The 20,708-nt window shown below is 40.3% G+C and overlaps 1 protein-coding gene across 2 annotated transcripts; it reads right to left on the reverse strand.

Annotated features, from left to right (window-relative positions):
- Nucleotides 1-231: 231 nt before the first annotated feature.
- Nucleotides 232-20,679, reverse strand: ELMO2 (engulfment and cell motility 2). 2 transcript variants are annotated; one of them, XM_026048319.1, is made up of 22 exons: nucleotides 20,066-20,679; nucleotides 14,811-14,936; nucleotides 14,624-14,664; nucleotides 14,082-14,154; nucleotides 13,698-13,748; nucleotides 12,712-12,893; nucleotides 9,638-9,737; nucleotides 9,288-9,439; nucleotides 8,893-8,971; nucleotides 8,266-8,301; nucleotides 5,706-5,756; nucleotides 5,289-5,411; nucleotides 4,546-4,680; nucleotides 4,032-4,136; nucleotides 3,855-3,963; nucleotides 3,095-3,231; nucleotides 2,599-2,762; nucleotides 2,406-2,518; nucleotides 1,990-2,097; nucleotides 1,530-1,612; nucleotides 1,137-1,214; nucleotides 232-549 (listed from the first exon to the last, which is right to left on the reverse strand). In XM_026048319.1, the coding sequence occupies exons 2-22, from the start codon at nucleotides 14,886-14,888 to the stop codon at nucleotides 349-351; spliced, it is 2,199 nt and encodes a 732-aa protein (XP_025904104.1). In that variant the 5' UTR covers nucleotides 14,889-14,936; nucleotides 20,066-20,679; the 3' UTR covers nucleotides 232-348. The 2 variants fall into 2 exon arrangements, with proteins under 2 accessions (XP_025904104.1, XP_025904105.1); XM_026048320.1 differs by lacking the exon at nucleotides 8,266-8,301 and having other exon boundaries at nucleotides 349-549; nucleotides 20,066-20,678.
- Nucleotides 20,680-20,708: the final 29 nt, after the last annotated feature.

Here is a 20,708-nt window from a genome sequence, read left to right on the forward strand (position 1 = left end):
CCTGGGGCGGAGCCGCAGCCGGGCCCCGGCCCGGGCACGCRCCGAGACGGAGAGGTGCGGCGGGCACAGGAAGGCGCGGAGGCGGCGGTGCCACAGCAGCGCTACTGGTTATTATTGGAACTCATACAAAAGTCGTACAGAGACGAGACGGGCGCTCGTGCCCAGGCCCCGCGGCTCAGTCAGCACAGCGCTGCACAGAGCTCGGCCTGCGACCCAGGCCGCTGCTGCTGGCTGCAGCCGGGCCTGCACCAGCACCACAGCGCCTGGCACAGCCCGCCAAAGGCGCGCTCAAGCCCTGGCGCTGGCAGCGACACGTTGCAGAGTGCGGCACACACYGCTGGGCCTGCATCAGCCGTAGTGGTACACAAAGTCATAGCTGCTTGGCTCCTTAGGGATAGGGGGTGGTGCTTCAGGAATCTGGATGTTCTCCAAGTCCAGAAGTCTCAACTTCATCTCCATGCTCAGCAATGTGTCCAGGTCACTCTTGGTCAGCTCACTGGACATGTCCTTCCCCAGGAGTGCATTAAGCCCATCAATCCAGATACAGTACTGCAGAAAAGAATAATTCACAATTCCAGACGTGAGCCACAAGGTTATATTGAGTCTCTCTCTCTCTCCATGCAACATATGAAAATACTCCAATATAGCTCCAAAATAGGTAACATAGGAGGGAATAAAGAGGAAAAAAACAAAACAAACAAAAACAAAATAAAACCCACATGCCCAAGAAGTATCCAATGGAAGTTAGACACCTAGAGGTAAACATGACCCCAGGCTTCCTGTGGAAGGGTCATGTGCTTGTATGGTGGCAAAGCAGCAGAAAAAGCAAAGCAATTTTAGGCATTGGGCTAATAGAATTAGAATAATAGTGACCTATAGAATGGCGAACAACCATCTTCACAGGAAGAAAGAAACTAGCAGCCCAGATCAAGAAAAAATTGGTGCAAGAATTTGTTAAAACAGAAGGGGAAAAAAAAAACAAAACAGAAATCACACAAAGCATCAGCAACAATTTTGAAGACAGAAACTGGTGGAAGACATCCTGCTCAAGCCTCTAATGAAGTAACTAATCCTCCTTCATCTTCAATAACACTGTTAATTGCTTTAGTCTACTGCTCAACCACCGTCTTTCTTACCTCATATTTATTAGGTGCAATGAAGTTCAAGGTCTCATCAGGATCGTATAATATGGAGAAGGCCAATTCTAGAACTTCCTGAATGGAAAAGAGTCTTTTACTGATGGACTGAACAAAGCACAACAGCACTTTCTGCCTACTAATCCAATGAGCAGTCACCTAGCTGCAGCTCAGTGCACTTTCCCAAATCAGTATTCTGAGCAACTCTGAGTAGCCTGCAGCATAACAGAGCAGTACATATCAATTACACACTAGCACTGGGAAAAGTCCCAGATATGAGATTTTTGTAAACAATACATGAGAATTTGAAGTGTGGAAAGCCTGTGGCTTGTATCCACTGTCCTCAACAGTACAGTGTTAGGCATTATTTATAGGCCAAAGGGGAGCAATTACCTTGTTCTGTTTCAATGCACTTTTCTCCTTCATATGTGGACAATCCTTTCCTGTGACAATGGCTTTGATGTCTGCAACTGGAACTAGAAATGAAAAGAATGGGTCACAGATAGGAAAAAACCCAGCCAGGACCTCTAGGTCCTTCTCTGCAGAACTGCTCTCCAACTGGTCAATACCCTAACCAATTTTCAATTGATCTCACACTCCATTCATATAACTCATAATTTATGAACTTCCTTATGAGGATGTCATGGGACACAGTGTCTTATAACATTGGCTGTTACAAGAAATACCAAGCAATTGCTAAGATTCACAAATGATTTGTGCAATGACCAAAAAAATGATCTTATCCCAGCCCAAGCTTTAGCCACTTCCTCTCTGGGACTGGTAATAATGACAGTCTCTAGATGCCAAAGAAAAAGAGAACTGAAGTTTGCTTACAGCAGTAATCTGGACTTACTTTTTTCTTGTAGCGATTCAAATGTCACTTCCCCCTGAGCATTATCTTCCAGATCTCCATAGTGTAGCACCTTGTGATTCAGAGCCAAGCGACAATACCAAAATCTTTCTGGAACACATAAAAGTAGCACAAGATGAACATTCACATAGGGTCTTACAGACACTGCATTATAGTCTCCCCATCCAATCCTTCCATTCCCCCAACTCCTCAGCCTTATTTCCTGTTCACGATAGGATGCCTGTATTCTTAAAAGTGTACACCTGTTGCATCGCAAACCACTGGCTCGTATAGTCAGCTGAGATAACCGGGAACCAGCTTCCCTTTCTAGCAGCACACCAATTCACAGGTCAATCCACTTGGTCTTACTTATCTTCAGTTCTTCACACAAACAACTGCACAAGACAGTGTTACCTCACCTTGTCTTCTGCGATTGCCAATTTTTCGAAAGCTACTCCCCTCACAGAGCCTGTTCAGGCGCTGCTGCTTTATCAGCTCCAAGATCTCAGGCTGGATTTTCTCTCTCAGCTCCCTGGCAATAAAAAAAATGCAAGAATGATCAAAAATGGAAAAAGGCAGTGTGGAAGGCAAGTATGACCATTAGGCACTTACACAATGGGCGGTGACTGGAAATCATCCTGGCTCATTCTTTCAGATTGGCGTAATCGCAGAATCTCTGAATAACTCAAGCTGCGCAGTTTGCTCTTGAACTGGTCCAAGGAGTTGGGTTTGGAGGGGAGAGCCCGTGTGATCTGTTCCCTCACAACCTGCATAACCTAAAGAGAGTGACAAAAGCAAGTCACGTTCTTGCTGTTTAATAGAAGTAGAAAGCCACTGCAGGGCTCAGTGAGTGGTCTCAAAGAACACACAAGAAATGACTGTGGTCAGGAATGTCAACCTACTGACGACCTTTGAAGACCTGGAAGGGAAGAGAGAGAAAGAAGGGGGGGTGGGGGCGGAAACAGAGGTCATACTAAATAAAGGTTGAATTATTTTCCTCACCAGCTCCAGTCAGTATTCTTTCATGCATTTTGCTCCTTTCTCTTTACAAAGTGTACACAAGCCATTCTGCAAAAAGTTCTGCCCAGATACCTCTTCTTATTCTAACCTTATTAAAATCTTCTGCAGTCGCCCTCATTTCTTTCCAGGTCTTGTTCAACAGCTGGATGCAGATGGCAAACAGCTCCTCAAAYGCACGGTCATGGGTGAAAAACATGGGGTGATAGTCATTTCGGCCTTCATTGGCTTCAGAAAGAGACAGAAACCACAGTCATCACAGCACATAACACAAGAGTTACTAAAAGCAACTAAATCCATTGCAGTGGCAAGAAGCTGATGGTGTAAAAGAACACTATCTCAGAAACAAAGACAGTTCAATGCTCCGTCTCACCACAGATAGTCCTTGCAATTATCCTCAGTCTTCACCTGCAAGCCCATCCTACAGATGAACTCTCTTCAGGCTAGTCCTCCAAATGACTGCTTGCAGTTGTTTTGCACTTTCCTCTGGTAGTGCTCCTTATCATGGTTAAATGTCTCAGAATGCTGTTTTGAGGCTATCACAGCTACTATTCTCAAGTTTCTAGAGTGTTTTTCATACAAGGTCCCACTGAAGCTTCCGGAGGCGTTCTTCCACTTGCCTCAGACTTTAGGAAAAGCGAAGTCCACATAGTCACATTCCTTCCCTCAATACTGATACTGATACAGTGGCACACTGAGGTGCAACTCCATGCTCCCCATCCTTACAAGGCAGAAATGAGACTGACTTATAAATGCTTCTGAATCTTAGGCAGGCTATAAGCTACTTTAGGAAGCATCATGCCAAGAACTTGGAAAGCTGGAATGTCAACTGTCAAAGAAGCGCTACTTACGGAGTTCCCCAACTTGCAGGATCTCACAAAGCATTTTGGTAAGCTCAATGGCACTGCGCCCAAAAGGACATTCATGCTTATCTTCTCGACTACTGTTCTCCAAAACAATCTATGGGAAGAGGATTCAACACTTAGACTGAGGTGTTAATGCCTGGAAAAAGTAGTAGCTTCACTTACTCTGATATAGGTGTCCTGATGAAATTTAGCTAAATAGAGCATGTTGTCCAACGCCAGCATTCCTGGAGGAGTCTGAGTAAAATCCATTGCTGGATTGATGTGATTCTGCAAAAAGAAATATGCCAAACAAGTCAGTCTCAAGAAATACTGAGATTTTCTGAATATATATTTAATTTGCCTGTCCCTCAAACATTCCTTCGCATCTATCCAAGTGGTAGACTTGATATGTGCTGACAAAGCTATCCAACCTTTCTGGAAGATAGGCTGATTCCAAGTTCCTCATGGAATAGTTGTGCATGGTGCATAAATAACTCCAGAGAACATGCCTATTTAGCCACTGGGATTTTTACCAAATAGTGAGTTTACAATAATGTTCTCTGGAGGTTTGAAACTCAGTTACAGAAGTATAGTGAAGCAAACAGTTGCTTCATTTCCTGTTTTCCCACCATTCTGATGTAGATCTCTTAGTTTGCCTTTACATGCTCTAAAGCCAGCACTCTTTCTAGATGCATACAGTGAATCCCAGCATCTTGTAGTCCTTGGTGTACATGGCTTTGCGTTTTTCTGTTCCACTGCCAGGTACAGTGTTGCTATCAGATTCTGCATCAAATGCAATTCTTCTCAGTTCGAATATGATGTCTCGCTGCGCCTGAGGGACAGAAGGCAGAAAAACTGTAACATGAGCAAGTGCGAGGGTGGCATTTTCACATAATGTATCGCTCCTCAGAGCTTACACAGTGAGCACAGACAGGTGTCAAAGGTCAAGTTAATCTCTATATAAAAGGTTATCTATTTCAAAAAGGTAAGTTTTAATACATTGAACTATCCCAAGTTTAGCTAAAAGCAATTTACAGCCATTCAGATATTGCTAAGGTATTCCTCATTCACCATTACAATGAAGCAAAGAGCTGAGTAATAGACATCTTAGAAAGGTCCAGCTTCCTTGAACACAGAATCAACAAAAGCATGGGATAAAAGGATTTGCCCTCCATAGAAGTGAAAGAATCAGTTTGATAGCGGGTATCAGATTAGCCAAATAAGACACACTTTCCACTGACCACACTCATAGCCATAAAAGCTCTACAACACACATCAAGATAGCAATAAGAATATCTGAATCTCAAGGAGTACAGTGCAAGGAGTATTTTTGAATCTTTATAGCACCATCTACTCCAAATTCTGTAGACTTAAGCAGCTCAGGAAGCATCCTCCTTCTAACTTTGTTTATATCAGATCTTATTCAGCTCTAACAGTAACCTGATCGTTGGGGTCCATCTTGGTCATCATTCTCTCTTCCAGGAGATTAAAGGTCAGAACCTGCAGCACGTACAGCTGATGAGCCATTTCTGTTTTAATGGGGCGGTTTCCTCTGATCACATGCTGTAAACATAAAAAATGGGAAAGTGAAGGGAATACAAACAGATCCTGAGAAGTTAACTGTAGGTATATGCCAGGCAACACATACAGAAATGAATATCAAAATTCTGCTGTTTTAGCTCTACATTCCATCATCAGGAAGCAGCATGCTGTTAATGCACTTTTGAACAAGTGACTCCAACCCCACCCTTGAAATATTTGCTCTTCTGGAAGCGCTCTGAGGGCAGCAGGATTTATCCTTTATTCAAGGGAAACTGCTAATAAGAAAACCTTAGGAAGCATGCATTTCATACTCACATTAAGGATTATAGATCTCAGGTGCTTCTGGGCAAATGCATTAGCCATTTCCTGCCAGGGATTTAGAGATGAAATCARCATGAGTGAAATATAAGGAAAACACCAACATCATGCAAAAAGGAGAAGAAGAACGAAGCCTTCGAACAGGAGACGGCACTGGCACATGGCAAATTGCTTTTACTACAGATGGTCTGTAGCACTGGGGTTTCACAAAAGAATAAGCAACAAATTGGAATGCAAGGGTCACCTTTACCATGGCATAACTCTGGGATGGTTGTTCTACCAAAATAACCTTATACAGGGGAATAGTCCAAGAAAACAAGAAATCTTGGCTTGGTATTGTACCTCTAATGATACCTCAGTATCAAGAGACACTGCAGCAGAGAATGTTCTGTGCACTGCCCAGAAAGTTTGGCAGTTGCAACGGGATTTTTGCAATGAGTATCACACAGTAGAAAGAGGGCCCATCTTTCTGCACCTAAATATTCATTCAAGGTAACATGGACCAGAGAGGCCAGTTCTCACTAACCCCCTCTAAAACTCTTCCTCCAAAGCTTACACTTACTTTGTCTCAGTTCATAAAGAGGACTAGTTGGAGGACTATTTGCATAAACAATTCAGGTTATTAAGATAAGAGGTAAGTAATTTTCATGTCTGAAGGAAAACTTCCAAGAAAGTTTCCTATTACTTCCTTTAACGAATGGCTTCCATCCCCAGATCAAATCATGATGATAAACAGGTTTAAGTATCTGCTGCAAGCCTTCAGCTCTTAGATCAGTTGCACATGCACCTGCAAAATCTAACCTTTCCTTTCCTCACTGAGTCCTGATGAAGTGCTTTTAAAGTATCAACAATCTCATTACACCTGCTAGTAGAGCAGTACAAAAGCTACTCTCAAGATCAACTATTATCAAAGGTTGCTGGCACAAAACCATTGAGTAGGGAAAATCTGCCGGGTGATGTGTCATCTGGAAGTCCAAAAGAAGTTGCGTAGATTGAGAAGCAGAAGTAGATACACAGCCTTAAGATAATTGTATCTAATCAGCTATCCAATTAGAGCAGTCCAGGACAGTTCAAATTGTTCATATCAATCCTTCTTTTAACATTGCATAAGGAGTATGGAAAAATACACATATTACAGTAATAATATGGACTGAATGTGAAGCTCTTCTTGGTAACATAAAGTAACTCAACTTTGGTAACTGAAGGTAGGAACAGAAGAGTGAATTGGCTGATAGCCAAGCCACAGTGGCTTCAAGTTCAATAGTGCTTATATGTTACATACTATCAAAATGAGTCAGTGCTTGGGTAGAAAGTATCCAAGAAATATCTATATTAAGTAGGAAGTGGTTTCAGAAGTAGTACACAGCCCTCTGAGTTACTGTTCACTATTATTCAAGAAAGGTACTACTGTACTAGAATAAGACCTGCTGTTAGAATTTGTTCATGCATGCAACAACAACAACAAAAAAAATCCTTGCTCTACAGGAATTAGTTTGTACACAGAATGAAGTAACAGGTAATGAAACAGATAAACAGCAGGAAAGACAAGAACAATTAAACAACCTTGAAGAGCTCAGTAAGGAGCATTACCACACACACAGCCTAACCTCTATGAAGAGATCTGTGTTGTACCAAAACTGCTGAACAAGATCCTGTGGATTGTGTGCAAAGGGCAGAGGGGAATAAAAGATGCCTTGCAATCTGGTTTTTTTTTTTTTTTTTTTTTTTTTTTTGGATGAAGTTTAGTATTTAAGTCAAATTAAGACAAGGGAGTACATTCTTCCTTGGTAGAAGGTATGGGTATGTTAAGCATACCCATTAATTTTAGAAATTATCTAATTTATCTATTAGATAATTTATCTATTAGATAATTAGAAATTATCTAATTTTAGAAATTATCTAATTTATTAAGACGGCAGCTTCCACCTTTGCAGGGACAAACCCAATGCAGTATTCTCTGCACTTCCCAAGAAATCTAAGTGCATCAGAATCTCAGATACAGATGTTTCCAAATCAACCTATTAACATAACAGGTGATTTCCCTTGGAGAAAAAGAAATAAATCTTACAATACCTTTGAAACAGAGGTCACAAATGAGGCAGAACACATGCTGTAGCCCCAAGACTATTGGCACTAAGCTTTGTGACTCTTCTTCAGAAACATTTCTGCCATTATTAGGGCCCAGCTGCACATGAAACTAACCTTCAGGCAGGTTAAGTTTGTAGTGCAATCTCAACTGCTATAGATCTGGTTCCAGTTTACCTGATCAGCTTTGTAGTTTCTAAAGTTTACAAAACTTAAGCAAGCCTTTTTATGAATCATCCTTAATATCTTTAGTGCATAAGTTATTCAGATCTCTCCTACTACCAAATATTTTTTCCCTTTGCCCCCTCCAAATCAGAGGGCATCGTCAGTAGTCCCCCCCACCCTTCTCCCTAGGCTCATCCATTATCTTAAGTCTGTATGCAGCACCTGTGGCATATACAGAGGCACAACTGGAGAAAAGCCATCATGCCTATAGTTATGCATGACCAGCCCCCAGGCTTGGGTTACTTACAGTGATGGGCAGGTCTAGCGGGTTAAGGAACTTGTCCTGCTGGCGGAAAGCAAAAAAGGCACAAAGAGAAGCAGACAGGATTTAGCTCAGAGTCCAGGGGGAGGGGAAAAAAAAAGCACAAAGGGGACACTAGAAAAGAAAGGCTTAACACAGCAAAGCTATGCAATGCAGACGTACGCACATCTTACATGTAGTTGAGATTTCTGGAATTTCCTCAGAGTATAGGTGCTTTATTTCTCGCATTTGCCAGCAGACACATCCCCGTAAGACTTAAAAAAAGGTCCTTTTGTTTGGTAAGCACATACAATGCCAACGACACTACCCACAGCCTCCCTCTATCTTGTATTAATCTTCCATAGATTTTTTCCACCCCCCACCACCAAAGAATTCTGTGCTGAGTACAGTATTACTTTTAGTTTCCCCAGGTCTTTCATATTTCCTCATCTCTTCACCACAGATGCGCTGCTTCTTTACCAATTGGATGGCCTTTTTTCTTCAGTGCTGACACATGGGAACAACATTTAAGAACTTAGGCAAAGTCTGATATCTGCCCTGGCCAGACAATGCAATTTCTGAGACAAAGTAACAACCATTACTGATATTTAACATTAAAAAGGAAGTGCAGACCTGTCTCTTGTCCTCTGGCGCCTTCAAGAAGAGGGCATTGATCAGGGCAATGGCATATGTCTGAATCTCTTGGTTTGAGCTGCAGAAATAAAAATGAGAGGGAGACATAAGAGCAGAATAGAGATTGCCAAGTATTACAGTCTACTTTTTTGCCTATAAGAATATTTACTACATCTGTCTTGTTGTTCAATGAACATGTAGGGTCCAAGTAATCTACTTTGATGTCATCTGTCATCCCACCTTTCAGGACAGATACAAAGAGCTGACAGAGAAATTGCCGTCTGATAGCTATCTTATCAGAAGTGTGTCTTAAATGTAAAAGAATGTATTTTTATATTGATGTAGTTTAATGAAATTGATTTAGATCACACCACTCTTGGTGGGTGGACACTCACACTTGTAGATGAGAGATGAGCTGCCCCACGGTGATCTCTTCAGCTATCTTCTGATACAGAGTCTGACTGTTCAACACCATGCTTTCTAGGATGGCTAGAGATCGCTGGAGGATGGAGACATCTACCATAGGCTGACTCACATACCCTGCAATCTAAAACCACAAGAACCAGCAGGTCATTTGACACCCATCCAGGAAACCTGTGTGTTTCAGCTAAGGGACACATGGCTCAGAAGGCTAGGTTGAAGTCTTTAGAGCACACTGTGCTCTGAGTCATATTGCTGTTCCTGAAATCTGCGTTAAAGCATAAAAATGAAACGGTACTTCTCGCCTCCCTAAACCCAAGCTCACCTGTTTGATGAAGGTTATTGAGACCATGTCCCAGGAAACAATGCCATGGTCCATGAGTTCCAAGAAGGCAGTCAAGGTGAATGCCAACATCTCACTGTAACTGACAGAATGAAGAATGCAGTTGAGAGAGATCTGCACACAGATAAAGCTCATCCAATCCCCCAAAAACAGGCAACAGAAAAAATGATACCACTTTCTCCTAACAGAAGGCTACAGTTTGGCAGCTGGGGAAGCTATAAAGTGTCTCCATTTATGCTCTTATTATTTTGTGGAATCATTTCAGTCCAGCCACCACAGACTGAAAACTAAAGGAATAACAGAAGAAGCAATACAATATTTATTCCAGAGCAGTTTACTGCACAATACCACTACTTAAATTCAACACTTTCATGACAGAGAAGGAAAAAAAGTCTTAAAATTAAACATCACCGTATTGAACAACATCAGAAAACCCTGAAAATGAAAAAGCCTTGTGAAATGATCAACTGAAAATTTAGACTATCTTGAAGTGTTGTTTTTCTTTTGTTTCTTTAAAACTGTCCTGAGTAAATTTATAATAACAAAACAAGCAAAAATCTTTGAAAAGGACAGCTCATCCATCCATACACATATACTAAATAAAGATGTGTTCTAATATCAGAGAAAATCAAGCAAAAGTGTGAACCTGCAGATATAGGGACATGGGTTCAAACTAAACTCCATAACATAGGAACTGTGCAAAATCTAACAGARAATCAGAACAGAGCAAAGTCTATAAAATGCAGTGAAAACACGTTAAGTACTAATTTTTCAAAATACAAGGCTCATATTAAAACTTTTAAAGGGCTTTCAGTGAAGGTAATTATATCAGAAAAGCCAAGTGAATGATGTGCAGCAGAAATTTCAGAGAAATTTCCAAATCAGAGTTGATTTTTTTTCCTCCTGCCATCTGTAAGGGGGAGAAAAGTTTTCAAATATGTAATTTTAACACCACTATATTTTAGAACAATTAATTAAAAAGAAAAATAAGTTTCCAGAACCAGATGATATTTATCCAAAACTTCCAAAGAAACTAAAATATACCACTGTTAAACTACTAAATGTACTGTACAGAAAGTGGCAAACATAATGTGTAATTTTTAAAAAGGACACCAGGGGAACTCTGAAGTATACTTCAGAAATTCTGGCACTCATAACCAGAAAGATGTGTGGGAACTAGAATAAAAGAATACTACTACTAAAAAGAGGAAGCAGCGTCTAACAAGGAAGAATCGTCACACACAGCTTTTATAGAGGGAAGTTATGTTTTACACATATATTGAAGCTCTCTGAACAAATCAAATAGGTCAGGATGAGAACAGTTTACATAAAAGTACTTTTGAACTTCCAAAAAAGATTTTAACAAGGTATTTTACTGATGGCACAAAACAAACAAATCCTTCAGCTGTTAAAGGGTAAAAGCAAAAACCSTTTCTTGGATTAATAGCCAATTAAAAGATATGAAACAAAACAGTACAGGTTAAAGAGGCAGGCTTTAAACTAACAAAAAATAACAAATTACCCCACAACTGCACAGTACTGGAAAGAGCTACTGGGAAAGATGGAATGAATGATTAGCTTTCTGGAATGGCTCCCAGAGGAAAGAGCTTTAAGGGAGACTTTTAACGATTCTTTAACTTAGAAGAGACGTGACTAAGGACTGATATTGTTGTCCAAAAAGCAGATTCTCTGCTCAGTGTTCAATACAACAATAATCAATCACACACCTAGGAGAGACATTTGCTCATTTATTTCAGAGGTGAATTTAGTCATCACATAATTTATTTCAGGGTGCCCAGTGCTCTCCCACAAATCAAGCATATGCTCCTGACATTCCAAATCATATTTACACGCTCAGTAATTTTCCCAAGTACATCCCTCTCACACTGATTGGTTAGTAATTTACATGCAATTATATTGCTTACTCATCATGTCCACTAAGAYGCACACCCTCAGAGGAAGGGTCTTCATCTGGCTGAGGGTATTTTTAACCTAGGGTGTGATTTTAGTATTATAATAAGGATGGTTCACTTAAGGATACATGGACCTTGAGTTTTCCTGCCAAGTTCGCAATACGTGAAAAACATTCCGACAGTTCCAGATTGTCTCTGGTTAAAGAACGCTAACTCTCTGTTCTACTGATAAGTTTCTTCCCATTCCATTCTACCAAGACACAGGGGACATCCATTCTACTTAGTTTTAAACAAGGTGAATCATTCTACCACATAATTCACCCTAATCCTACAGCAATGAGGGAGATATGTATGATTCAGAGAAGATTACGGAGAACATTTACAACTTGGCACAACAAAATCTGCAGAGAGAAGCAAATGAATGTTAGGTGACATGTTTAAAATAAAGGAAGTATTTTTTTTCTCTATAGCACAAGGAAGTGGGGAACTTCATTTCTACAGAATACTGTAGAGGTCAAAAGCAGAAATTAATTATAAAAAAAAAAAAAAAAAAGTCCAAAGGTTCTTAAAAAAAACCCATAATATTTCTAGCAAGAAAACCCAAAACCTGAAAACTGTTGGAAACTGGAGACTACAAGTGAAATTCTCTTTGCTACACTTTTCTTAGTCCTTTCCACTTCGTGAGATAAACAGACCTTCAGCATGGCACAGTATGGCAATTCACTTCAAGACCCAGGCCAGAAAGTACCAATCGCTTATATAAGAGCCAGCAACTTACATCTGCTGTTGATGTGCATATAYATGTCACCAGTTCTACAGTGGTATTTTTGCATATAATTGCATTTTTTTTTCCCCCCATGAACTATCTTCTCACTTAGGCCACAGATTAATAACTATGCTCTGGAAGAGCAGAAGAAACACAATAAGTCACCTGAAATATCCAAGTGACCTTTCAATGGAAGTTTGACAAAACACAACTGTTTCCCTTTTCCTTCTTGAGATTTAGCAAAAGACTGGAAAGCCTTTATCTCAAATACATTTGCTGCCATGTTAGTTGCTTAATGTCACTTTAACAAGTAACCCTAGATCTTTCTTGAGACCCTATTCCATTAGCCCAATAGTCCTGTAATTCAGAAAACTTACTGGGACAGAAGCTTGGTCCCACTCTCCACAAGCCTTGTCAGCACTGTAATCCCTTCCATGTTGATGAACTCTGTGGCAAAGGTAACATCAGCTGAAAGTTTAGCCAGTTCCTTCATGGCATCCAGTCGAGCTTCCATACTGTGTGACTGGATCCTCTCCATCAGCTGGCGAGCTGCCCTAGACTGCGAAGAAACAGGGGTGCTGCCTGTTACAAACCAGTCATCCACAGACTTTTCTGCCAACCATGGCAGCACTCTGCCAGTTCCTGGATACAGATAGAGCTGACCAGCAGATGAGTCAAATGTTATTTTACGTATCAGAGTAAAAGATCATTCCATCTTTGTAAACTGAATGGAGATAGATATAGGAAGCTAGAATGAGACCAGTAAAGAAACCGGATGTTAAAAAAATCTCATCAGCAACATTCTCTCAATGATCTCTTGTCCATTCTGCACTTCTTCCTGTTCTATTCACTCTCATTCCATCAGCTTCAACAAAATAAAGAGCCCTCCATTCCCAATTATGCACCTTAACATGTGCCTTTAAGAACTTCAATGAAGAAAACTGTCCTTCAGTCTACAGTTTGTCTACAGTTGAAAGCACAATGGCAAGAAATCACTTCACTGGATCAAATTCACCTATTATTTTTCTTTCTGCAGTAAGATATCAGTACTGTTGTTTTCCAATCCATATTAATGCTTAAAATGAGAATAAGTCTGTCAGGTGTTTTGTGACACGCTAACCTAGGAAATACAATAAAAACACAGACAGGATTCATTTACAGCAAGTCCTACAAAAGGGCAGARTGTCGAAAAAATAAGATATACATGCCACAACCAGGAAGAAAAAACAAGGGTGTTTATCTCACTGTGCAGGTTAGCTCACAACAAAGGTGAACACTTTGGGGAAAAGGAAGGAGAAAGGCAAAAAAGTGCCTACKACAGCAGGCTAGCTATTGAGAAAGAGAGATGTGAGAAAGTATTTACCGGGGAAACTGCTAACTGAAGGATAGTTCCATTCTTGATGTCACAGCGCGTCTGAAAGAAAAATATAAACTTTAAGCTACAGCAAACTGGGAAAAAGAAATGCAATTACATCTACAGTGCACATTTGTATACATGAGTAAAGAAGTTTCTATATCATACAACTCTGCTGAGGGTATTGAATCAAGCCACTGTGTTCATGCACCCATGGGCATACAAATAGAGAAGTGCAAAGACTCCTCAGTTGAATGACACTTTAAAAATCTGAATATTCTTGATAGGAATGACATTGCCCCTTATGGAGTAGGGACAGTGTTACTCCATAGCACTAATCCAGGGAATCCTTCATCCACCCAGAATGTTAGCACTTTTCTTCTTCACACTGACCTGCTCTGTGATGTACAGCTGAGGCCCATCAGCATACCGTAAGGTGTAGTATTCTGAATTTGGCAGCGACCACCTAGCAAAGGAAAAGGATACATGCGTTTTTCTCCTCTTTCTTATCTTTCAGTAAGAATAGGAACTTGATCCCAGGAGGGTAGAAAGAACAAGTAAGGCCTATGCATTAGAAACCAAGGCTCCCAATGAAGATGAAAAAAAAAAAAACCACTTCCTTTCAGGAAGGACTTCAGTCTCCTTTAAGTTAAGCTCTGTGGAAACTCTGAAGAAGAAAGTACTGCAGGAGCCTGAGGGCATACATACAGACACACACACGCACAGAAGAGGAATAATGATGTCAAACTCCTGTTTTCTAAGACATGATTTTGTTCCTCATTAAACCCCAGCTCATTCCATGGCTAAAACTTGGAATAGGTAGTGTGGCTCATGTTAGAAGCACACTGAAAAGTAGCAGAGACTTTTCACAGTACCCCAGCAAATCTTGTGAGGAGACAAGCTCTCCACAAGGTCTCCCAGTGAACAAGACTCACCCATCACAGACCTCCTTGATGATGGATGCAAGGGGCCTTTTCTAGAACAGAAAGAGACAGTGCTCAGTACCGTATTCCACTCAATCAAAAGAAATATTGCCCATTTCTGCTCTCCCCATATTCCTGCATCAAGTCTGCAGTGCAGGGGAAAAACCAATGCCTCCCCTGTTTGGTTATCGGATCTCACCTGATCTATCTCCAGCAGTTGGGCATTGGCTCCTGGCCACTCTACAGCTACTTTCACAATGTCCGAGGGTGGTGGCATTGCTCCAGACTACTGTGGGTGCCTTTATGACAGCATATACTCTTACACCTGTTAAGAGAAAAGACAGTGAGCAGTTTTCTCTTAATTGTTACATTGCACCTACCACCAGGCTTTAAACAGCTACACAAAACCAGTCTGATGGTTTGCTGGACCTGCTAGATACAGGATAAAAAATAATAATCAAGCATACTAGAGACCATGGTCTCATCAGCATGGCCAAAAGAGCACATTGTGAAATTGTACGTCAACATTATTTTCTAAGGAATATTTTTGGTAACTTGTACTCACACAAGAAGGTACATGACGGTAGCCAATAAAGCCCCATCTGCCACCCACTGTCTATAGTCCCAAGTCAGCTTGGGGGGATTGGTAAAGCAATAGCTTGCTAAATTCACCTACTAACTTTATGCAAGATATACACTGATCACCCTCTGCTAGTGACCGATTTTTTTTTTAATTATTTTTCCACCGTGTGCTGGTGATTGATGTCATAATTACATTTCTCAATTACATTTCTCAGATTAGTCAGAGTAGCAGCAATTAGCCCATTCCCTTTCCGTAATATCATAAATGCAAAAAAAAAAAAAAAAAAAAAAAAGCTATCCATGATAACAGAAAAAAAAATATTTAAGATTTGCTCTGGAATAGTACCTTTTCAACCCTTCATCTGCCTTAGGGGGGCATAATCTTGTGTCCAGAGTTTGGTCCCACATGGTAGTGAGACATGCTGGTCTGTGTTTCATCTGTTATAGTGTAACAGCAATTAAATATCAATAAAAATAACAGAGTAGCAAAAAAATCCCCTTCCCTTTTAAAAAAAAAGGAAGAAACAAAAAAAAAAAAAAAAAAAAAAAGCTATCCATGATAACAGAAAAAAAAATATTTAAGATTTGCTCTGGAATAGTACCTTTTCAACCCTTCATCTGCCTTAGGGGGGCATAATCTTGTGTCCAGAGTTTGGTCCCACATGGTAGTGAGACATGCTGGTCTGTGTTTCATCTGTTAGTAAGAGGCTGAAATGTATTTGCTTATCTCTGTTTTTGCCCTCTCCTGGGAGGAAGAAATGGCCCTACTCTCTCTCACTGAGCCATAGTCAGTAGTCATATGGGAAATGACCCTCCCTGCCAGCAGTTCTCAGGTACAAAACCTTCAAGCTGTCAAAACTGAAATCTGATCAGACACAAAAGAAGTTCTGTCCTTAAAGAATCTTCCTGAGACTCAATAATAAGCACCCAAAGTACAATTCACCATCTTCCATGGACAATGCACTACTTCTTTCCCAGGGGAGACAACAGCTAGTACAAGCAGGGACATTGTTTCATGATTAATAGACTAGTCTGATTTCTTTGATCAGACGAAAAAAGGATATTGAGACAGGCTAAGGCCTGAAGGAAGAGCAACAACCTTCAGAGTTTTCCTGAAGCAAGCCAAATGCCTGCTAAAAGTAGGTACAGAAAATAAATCTTCCCATGGATCAGCAAAGACAAGCAGCTACAGAGACATTTGGCCCATGATTGTGGTCTATATGATTCACTTGGAAAAGGGCATTTTATGAAAGCAGTTGAGTCTAACACACAAGTTGCATGGCCAATGTAAGATAACCATAAAGAGCTGCACAGATGATCCAGAGTAAGGGAGTTCATGCCTATCCCCTTTTCCTGCCTAGGAGAGACTGGTATCAGTATACAGATATATGAAAAGCCATGTGCGTTAACATTTCTTTGTTCTTGCATGCTCATGCACATACATATACACATGTGTGCACAACCTTACCAAACGCTCTCAATTTTACTGGTTCAGGCAGCTTCCTCACAATATTCAGATACTCACTGCACAAACTGCAGCTCTGGTTTTTCTCTCTCCAAGCCTAGGTAGCTATGGTCTCCTGTGCAGCCTTTTGCAATAGTCACATTACAATTACTCCTGTCTGCTGAAATTGAGGACATGGGAGGATAAGTGCAGTATTTCTACAACAGGTCTGGACCTGGGCCACACTACTATTCCATCCCTTGAAAAGTAATGGGAGTCCCTTCTATCATGGTGTGACAGTATCCTACTAAAGCATTCTTGCTCAGGAAGTGTCATGCTGCAAAGTAGCTCTATTAACCACCTTGTATCTGGCAAATCAGATTCTTATTTCACAATATTTCAACAACACACAACTCTCCTGCTCATAGATGAATACATTCAGTACTCCTTCTGACCTCTTTCCTTTTTAGCATCAATCTAAGGGATGCTTAAGTTTCCATACACCCACACAATGACACACCTCCTGTGGAAAAGTGACAGTCAAGATGAACCACTCAAAACACACTGAAGTTACGTTCAACCATGTCAGGTTCTCACAATAATAATGTCTTCAACCTTCCAGATAAGCAGCACAGTGCAATGTACCAGGTAAGAGCTGACCTTGTGTATGAACAACAGTTTGCTGCAGTAAGAACAACAAACTCATGAGAAACAAATATTTGAGTCAGACTGAATGGGTCTAGAGTACAATGACAGAAAAGCATGGTTATAGCAACGCCTATTATAAAGAATTGAAAAAGAAATAACAACAACAAAAATACAAGTTAAAAATCTACCAGTTACACAAACAATTAAAGTTTTTTACCATCTTCATCTTTACAGCAAACACAAAAGGCTCTCCTCAGATAACATGCACCAGGTAAGAATATTCCAGCTTGGCCAAAATGAAGTCACACAAAGGAAATGCTCAGATAAGAACTCAAACAGAAAAGTGTTTTGAAGAGTCCTATGCAGCCAACAGAATGCGGCTGACCAACTAACAGAAAGCATGAAGTGTATGCTGTACTGTGAAGATACTGTCTCTGTACCAAGGAGCATATGTTAACTTACTACTTTTTTTTTTAAGGAAATTTTTATTAGCACTGTTCTAGTCTCTCACTCCAGAAGAAAAAGATACAATTTATYCTTTGCTGAGAGAGACATGTTAACATAAACAAATATATTCACAAGTTGCCTTGAAACACACAGCTGCTGCTGTCACTTTCATACCCAGAACAATCAACAAATGGGCCTGTATTCCTTTTTTTCTACACTCACCCTGAAGCAGCTGGCTTCTTCTGTCTAAAGTTAGTGATTAGGATAATAAAGCATATAGAACACAGAGGAGAATCTTGCCCAACCATTTAGGCAGAGCAAGTGCTTACAGATTTGCAGTAACTAGAAAGATAGGAGTAGACCGAGACATATTTAAAAATTGCTACCCTCTATACAACACTTATTATTGGGGTTAATATTGACAGTAGACGTATCTAGACGAGTCATCCCCAGCCTGTTCATAAGATAATGCCCAACAGCAGATATTGTGTGCATGTCACACTGCAAACGAGGAGTTCTCTCATCCTAGATATCTTACTTTCATTGTCTAAGTACACTGTAATAATGAGACAATGCAGATGCAAGAAGTCTGTTGAATCTATGAACTTTATAGCATCAACTCTTTATATGATCCTTTTGTACAGTATAGAAAATAATCTAATTAAATGATTAGTCAGTCTTCCTTCTCCTGAATTACAGAAGGACAGACATTTACATGGCTCTTGCAGTGACAAACCAAAACAGAGGTAACTCATCAGCTAAGTCTTTACCCATACTACAGCAATTATTAGTTTATAAGTACTAGTTTATAGTACTATAGCTTTCTATATGTTCCCCAGGCAAAATGCACAACGTGCATGACAGGCACAAATCTACAGGATGCACAAGTTTTAATTCATTAAGTCTAGAAACAGACAAACACGTACCAAAATGATACAGGATTTCCATTCAGCTCTCTCTTCAGTTCTCTCCCAAACGAGAAAGCCTGAGATACCATAGCCACACGGCATAAGCAAACAACCTCCAATAAACCTAAAGGTTCACRACAGCTGAAGAAATACTAGCATCTTCCATACATTAACCCATTGTGACTAGAAACTATCTAAAGCCATTCTACATTCAAGGCACAGTGAATACATAGCAAAAAAAGGTGAGGCTCAGAGATCACCTCGTTGGGTGTCAAGATCTGAAACAGAAAGTCTTTTAACTAATATACCCACAGCTAATTAACATCTGACCGATTATCACTCCTTCCTTCAGTCTCTTCAATCATAGTCACAGTTTATTTATATTGCAACTTATACTACACATTACTACAGAAGTCCAACAGATTAAGAACGCAAATTAGAAAGAAGTCTGTGGCAGAGTACAGATTATATAGGTAAAAGCCTTTACAAATCTCTAATATGCACTATTTGCACTAATATGCACTATATGCACTAAAACTAATGTTTTAATGGGCACTTCCCTTGTGGAGAACATGCACCACTTAGGGTCAGGAAGTGCCCATTAAAACATTAAGACTATGGAAAATTCTACAGAACTATAAAGGTTCCTGTTTCATTAACAGAAAGTGTTTCAGAGTTGATACACAGCTCCTAGAGACAATGCACTCTGCCTACAACATCCTTGCCAAAGCGAGAAACTAGCAAAGTTTCCTTCCATTATTTTCAAACCTCAAAAAAAAATCAGTTGCATACAAGCTCAGAAAATAACTCACCAAGACACATTAGACTATGTTTGCCTTGAACTTCTTCCACAAACAAACAGCCATTTATGGAAACTATGCTTCCTAGTCCAGTCAGCAAACATACATGACAACAAATATGCATGAGAAAGAAAGAGAGCTTGAAAAACACTTCATTGGACAGCAGTACCACAGAACAGGTATCACATGGTCCTACCAAGGAACAGAGTCAACCACTGAAATGAATTAATTAAACATAAGAACCCAGAGAATTAGAAATTAAAAAAAAAAAAAAAAAAAAACAGAAAGCTAAGAAACTCATCAAGCAGCTTGTACCAAACAGCCCCTTCAAGGACCTACACATATCAGTGACTCAGCAGAAGCTTTCCAGAAGAACAGAACAGAGACTGGACTAAAGACACAAAGGGTACTTCAAGTCAACATTTTTTTTTTTTAAACAGATTTCACTGTATGTCTGCAGACAGGAAAGGTGACAGATGTTAAAATTGAAATTGCATGGTATTTTGCAGTGCACCACAGTGTTGTATCTGGGAAGAAAAGCTATTTAGTTTTGAATCATTTAGAAGTTTCTGGGAGGCGGTACATAGTCTGTAATTCCCTGCAATAATCACTATCGGTCACTTACTGGTCTCCCTCAGCACGTCCTTCTCAATAACAGCATGTAAGCAACTCCCAGTTTTTCCACCGAGCGAGAGTAGCCAAGATGAAATCCACCAAAGATGAATTTACTCTGCTTCTGCAGAACGAGGTCCTTCACACAAAGCTGTGGTGTGGTGTAGGGGTAGCTGCAACGCAAGAAGAAATCAGCAGAGCAGCGCATAACATACTAATCAAAAGCCTCCTCAGAAGCAGCAAGCTAAAACAACTAGAGTATTTTTGCCTATTCACCAACTCAGTCTTCTTTTCATTACAGACAAAGAGCAAAGGGTGCTGCATGCGGAATGAAAATGAGTAGGGTGAAAGCACATTCCAAAAAAAAAAAAAAAAAAAGGCTAGCAGAAATCCCAATTGACCATTGAATAGCTGCAGCTTCGCAGATGCAGCAAAACCTTCTAGTCCGTTCTCAGCAAATACCCAGATGGCAATAGCAATAGGAAACGCAATCCCCCACACACAGGTTAAATGAAAGTAGGATGGTGACCAATGGGACAAGCATGCAGAGAAAACATTTCCTCCATCGTGCAGAAAGAGGGGACCCCAGGCACTAGAGCCCTATCCTAACGCCAAAGGACAATCTTCACCCTTGCCTCCTGAAGCTCACAAAGAAG

Source organism: Nothoprocta perdicaria, unplaced genomic scaffold, assembly GCF_003342845.1.
Source record: "Nothoprocta perdicaria isolate Ctin4 unplaced genomic scaffold, notPer1 scaffold_530, whole genome shotgun sequence".
Taxonomy (NCBI): Eukaryota; Metazoa; Chordata; class Aves; order Tinamiformes; family Tinamidae; genus Nothoprocta; species Nothoprocta perdicaria.